Genomic DNA, 6,011 nt, shown 5'->3' with positions numbered 1-6,011 from the left:
GGTCTAAAAACTCCAACAGAAGCAAGACCAAAGAGACAAATCTTCCTACTGTCGCAATACTATATTGCAAGTAGCACAGGAAACCATAGGCTGGCGCCTTCCATAAGCCAGATTCCAAGATAACTTAAACATCCAAGCCCTTCAGGCAACATATACACAACCAATCACTTAGTCACTCACCCCTCATAATATCACTCCATAGACATGGAACCTTCAACCTCTATCATATCACAAGATCACATCATCCATGACGACTCCTCAGCCCCCATCACATCCATGACACCGACTAGAAGACGAAATAGATCAGGTACCAACTCCCCCTCAGACGAACACATAACACAAAGACCACGGATTTCCTCTCCCCCTGATAACTCTCCTGCACACTCAAAAGAACATCCCAACCAACAGCTCCTCTCCCTAGACTGCTCTGACACGGAAGACGACCTTTCACAGGACAATGATGGCTTTACACTTGTACGCAGTAAGAAAAACATGAAGAAATCAACACAAAACACGGACACTTTTAACTTGCAATCAGACACCGAATTCCCACGACTGAGATTCAAACCAATACAAAAACCTGGAGAAACAGCTTACACCACAATAAAAGCCATTGAAGACAGACACAAGGACATCGTTTTCCAGGCACGACCAACCCGGACAGGACAATTCATTCTGATACCTAAAGACAAACATGCCGAAGAAGTACTCAAGAAGGACGGACATTGCAAGGCACTGGACCCAAACGACAGAATACAGAAAGGACTCATATGCAGATACCCAGTAAACCTCCCAATCGACCCCATAAAAGACCTCTCCTTTGTGTTAGACGCCACCCGGTGCACAAACAAAGCAGGAGAACCAACAAGAAAGGTTCTTGTGACTTTCCAAGGGGAAAGGCCTGCTGAAGTGAACATACCAATATGGGGAATCTTCCCCACTGAAGAATTCACCCCTGAACCACTAAGGTGCTTTAGGTGTCAAAGATTTGGACACCATCAACGTGAATGCGGCTACAAACACATTTGTGGGATTTGTAGTGGCAAGCACCCAACACAAGAGTGCTTAGATCGGTACAAAAGGAAAGAGAGGACGACAGCAAAATGCCCGAATTGTAAAGGGCAGCATCACGCCTGGCATAAAGGCTGTCCGGAAAGACTAAAAAGGATTTGGCGAATGAAAGGCCAGAACCCCCAGACCACCACCAGAACGTGGCAGCAGCAACACAAACCTCCCCCACAACACACATCATACCCTCAACACCTACCACAACAAAACCCACCTACACAACAACAACACCCACAACAAACATCACATCCTCAGCGACCAACGGAATACAACCCACCTCCACTACAGCAACAACAACCACAGCAACACAGACACCAAGAACCCAGATATAGGCAGCAGAAACCCCCCACCAATCAGAGACGCAATCCACCTACACAACAACCACAACAAGACCAACAACGGAACACATACCACAGAGACCCCAGACAGACACAAAACCAAGACACAAACAACACACCCACACCTGCCTCAAACCCCATGTCCTTCTACTCCACATCAACTCGGAAAACACCCCTACTTCCCACCCCACCCAATCACATGAACACACCCCCCACCCCAACTCCACCCGTGACGGTAGTACCAGTGCCGAAAGTCAGCACAAACACCGTAGAGCAGTCACCAGAGAAACCCACCTACCGCCTCAGTAAAGACGACTTTAGGAGGGAAATAGAGAAAATTGTGAGGACAATTTTTCAACAATTGTTTCCAAACCTAAACCATAACAGCTGACCTCAGGAAACGATTGTAGCACTGACGCCTTATTAAGATGGAAGGAAACAATCAACACCAAACACGCCCCCAGAACACTGAAGACATTTCATCATACACCAGTCTAAAAAATATTGACACATGGAACATAAACAGTGCCAACACAAAATATGCCATACTACAATCAAGAGTACTCTCAGAAAGACACGACGTCATCCTGCTGCAGGAAACACTAATTAGGGAAAACAACAACTTCACATTCAAAGGATACACAGTTTATAAAACTCCACATACAGATTCAAATAGAGGGCTGATCACCCTAATAAAAACAACAATTCCCTCGGAAAAAATAAGAAACATAAACTGTGGTGATGGGATTGAGACACTAAGTGTCCTCATAAGACTAGCGAACACGTCACTCACCATACACAATATCTACAAAGGGCATGAAAAATCTTTGAAAGGAGAGAACCTCTCAGTGCAGCCTCCAGAGAAAACACCTTCTTTGCAGGAGACTTCAATGCACACCACCCATGCTTACAGTCGAGACAGCACACAAATGCAACAGGCAGACACATACACATCCTAATGGAAGAATTTCCGGACGTTGCACTAATAAATGACACAAATGAAGCCAACACACCTACGAGGCGGCAGGCTAGACCTAAGCTTCATAAACTGGAAAACCTGAAAGAAGACTGCACATGGAGAGTGCACCCAACACTAACCAGTGACCATTTGCAACTGAAACAAAACTAAAGATAATAAAAATTCCCCCCCACCACCGCCCCCTCCGGCAGGATGGAGGACCGGACCTAGCAAACTGGCCAACATTTCAAAACCACATGAACACATGGGCAACACAGTACATTCAAAATCCAGCCCTCAACATATGCACGCTCCAACAGGACTTTGTAGAGAGCCTGCACAACGCGGCAAACATTTCCATGCCAAAGAAAGCCTTTAGAACAAATGCAACCCCACACAAGGACAGTTGGTACTACAACTCTAGAATCAAAGAAATGAACTCAAGAGTAAACAGAATAAGGAAAATATTCAGAAGGAACCCCACCGACGAGTTGCACACGACCCTAAGAGAAGTCGTAAACCACGCAGCCCAAACTGCTAAGGAGGTTAAGCAGGAAACCTGGCTAAAATGGTGCTCAGAAACCACTCGAATGACGCCCATTGCAAAGATGTTCAAGTGGTTCAACAAGGTATCAGGAAAGACCAGGCCAACACAGGCACACCATCCCAACCCTCTAGCTGAAGCAAACAGACTAGCAAACAACAACTTTGCAGACAGAACCAAATCAATTCACCTACCACCAGTCACACGAGAAAGACAAGTGGCACTCAATCCTGGAAGATGGAGAATCATCAATACAGCCTGCAGCAATTCTGATGACACGGACACACCATTCACAATGAAAGAACTTGACAAAGCCCTCCAAAAGGGAACAGACACAGCACCAGGAGCAGACATGATTACATATAGCATGTTAAAAAACATGGGAAACGCAGCAAAGACAGTGCATCTCCACATAATAAACAGAACGTACACAGAGCAGATCAGACCCACACAATGGAACCAACAAAACACACAACCAATTCCCAAACCAAAGGAGCCCAACGCCTACAGACCCATTTCTCTCATCAGCTGCACAGAGACGGCAGAGAGAATGGTGTTAAACAGACTGCTGTGGAAAACAGGGCCCTTACACCACCGCTTATATGCCTACAAAGAGGGGATAGGCACACAGGAATGTCTAGCAGATGTGATGGCCACAATAAATAACAAGAAAGCAATCGTAGTATTTCTCGACCTAGAAAAAGCCTACGAACTTGCAAGTGCAGCTGCTATCCTGGCAGCCTTAGCCAACAAGACGGGGTTTAAAGGCAACCTTCTAGCATGGACCAAAAGATACATGCAAAACAGACAAGCCAGAGTTACCTTTCAAGGAGCAACCTCCGAATTCCTTAGTCTGGAAAATGGAACACCTCAAGGAGGAATACTCAGCCCCTTCCTCTTCAATATACTAATGGAGAAATTAGCCAACAGCAACTTCCCAAATGGAGTTGAAATTTTCATATATGCAGACGATGTGTGCTTGGTCAGCACAGACAGGCATAGAGCCCACCAACACATGCAAAGCGCGATAACACAGATTGAAAACAAATGCACAGTCCTAGGACTAAAAATCAACACGGCAAAAACCAAGGCAATGGCAATCAAATACAATACAGACCTGAACCCAATACAACTCATGGGAGAACCCATCGAATGGGTAGACAACTTCATGTACCTAGGAGTCAACATCAACATACAGCTCTCACCACACAAAGAAATAGAAACACTTAAACAAAAGATCAAATGCAGACAAAACGCCATGAAAAGAATCACCTCGCTAAGGCAGGGAGCCGTATACCATGCCCTCAGAATTTTCTACATACAGACAATAAGATCAACAGTAGAGTATGCCGCACCAGTCCTCACTAATCTCACAAGCACTGAACAAAAATTTTGAGGTAATCCAAAAACAATGCCTTAAGACTCATTACAGGGAGCACCATGTGGACCAACCTATGCATCCTGAGACATGAAACAAAACTACAATCTCTGACTCATAGGATAGATCAGAGAAACACATCCATCCTGCTAAAAACCTTAAAAAATGACAGAGACTGTCCACTCAAAAAGGAGATAAGGAAATGCATTAATCTCCATGAAGAGCTAGACCCTCCCAAAACATATGCTGGAGACCTTCTAGATACACTGAGAAGAGTAGGCATGCAAAATCATGCTGCAGCCATCAGGGAAGACACCCCCTTCAGTGAATACACAGAATCAGCACCCTGGGAACCAGAACCTTTTAACACAAACTACACAATTCTTCCAGCAAGCAAGGAAGCATGCACCACCCAACAGTTAAAGCAAGCAGCACAAGAAGCAATACAGTTGACAACCGCCACAAACATATACTTTACAGATGGATCAGTAGACCTCAGCGTCCCAGCGGCAGCAGCAGGGGTCTACTCAACAACACTCAAAGGAAGCTGGAGGCTCTCCGACAATGCCTCCACACTACAGACAGAGCTGATAGCTATCGCCAAAGCACTAGAAGACTCCCAACACAGACTGGGCAACACTACAATACACACCGACTCGAAAGGAGCAATACAAGCCATCACAAAAGGCGAAGCAAAGGAAAATATCAAACTCCTAACGAGCATATGGGCACTGGCAAAACGCATCAAAGCAGAAACAGACAAATAACTCTCAACTGGATCCCGAGCCATGTTGGAATACAAGGAAATGAGGAAGCTGATTCCCTGGCAAAAAGCGGGCTACACATAAACAATGTCAACATCAAATAAACCAAACCTCTCACTAACCCAACTAAAAAGCATAGCAGCAACATACTGCCAAACACAGGAGGAAAGCAAAATTAGGAGAGCCATCTTCGGAGGCTCCAAGACTGCAAAATGGTATGCAGACACCACACAACTTCAACCACACAGCATACCGAAGAACATGACACGAGCACTAGCGGTAATATACACCGTCTAAGGTTTGGATACCAATGCACATGGCAAAAAATAGAAAACAACCCTAAACCATGTAAATACTGCGAAACAAATACAGAAGAACCACTGGAAACACTATATATTACACTCGCCAGAAAACACAACAATAAGACAAAGTCATGAAGGAGATCAACAATCAGTTCCACTCAAATAACAAGACACCCATCTAAAACACACCCAACAGCTTTACACGGCTTCCTATGCTCCTACCCACCACCAAGGTAGGTGCAAAACACTCCTAAATATTGGAATCTCGGGGACATCAGTCAAGACCCCTCACACCCCCTGCCATCCCTATCCACTCACATACAAACCACAAAAACACAGAATAACAAACAATCACCAAGTGCATGACTGACACAAAGACAGCCAACATCAACCTACATCACCCAACATCCAAAAGCAAAGCCCCGACTCTGACATCCTTCATCACTACCTCACCTCATGCACAGCATTTCCCTTCAGCCTCGTGCATCAACAACACACACTACTTCCACTCGGAATTGGAACGGAATAAGGAAATGTTTTGTGGACCTCACAAGCTAACTGACTAGCAATCTTTTTCTCAGACTCATACCCTTCCTTCTTCTCATCTGTTGGCCTCTCTGACTTGCCAACACTCACTACTATAGCACTTTTCCTACCAC

General features: G+C 45.1%; 1 protein-coding gene across 1 annotated transcript; it reads left to right on the top strand.

Annotated features, from left to right (window-relative positions):
- The first annotated feature begins 204 nt into the window (after positions 1-204).
- LOC135208063 (uncharacterized) lies at positions 205-1,797 on the top strand. Its single transcript, XM_064240210.1, has one exon. The coding sequence runs from the start codon at positions 205-207 to the stop codon at positions 1,795-1,797; it is 1,593 nt and encodes a 530-aa protein (XP_064096280.1).
- Positions 1,798-6,011: the final 4,214 nt, after the last annotated feature.

The sequence above is a fragment of the Macrobrachium nipponense genome, chromosome 34 (genome assembly GCF_015104395.2).
Source record: "Macrobrachium nipponense isolate FS-2020 chromosome 34, ASM1510439v2, whole genome shotgun sequence".
Classification (NCBI taxonomy): Eukaryota; Metazoa; Arthropoda; class Malacostraca; order Decapoda; family Palaemonidae; genus Macrobrachium; species Macrobrachium nipponense.
The sequence above is the reverse complement of the archived record's forward strand: the minus strand, read 5'-3'. Positions and strand labels throughout refer to the sequence as shown.

Coding starts and splice junctions, on each gene's coding strand:
- LOC135208063 (XM_064240210.1), top strand. CDS start 205: ATGGAACCTTCAACCTCTATCATATCACAAGATCACATCATCCATGAC.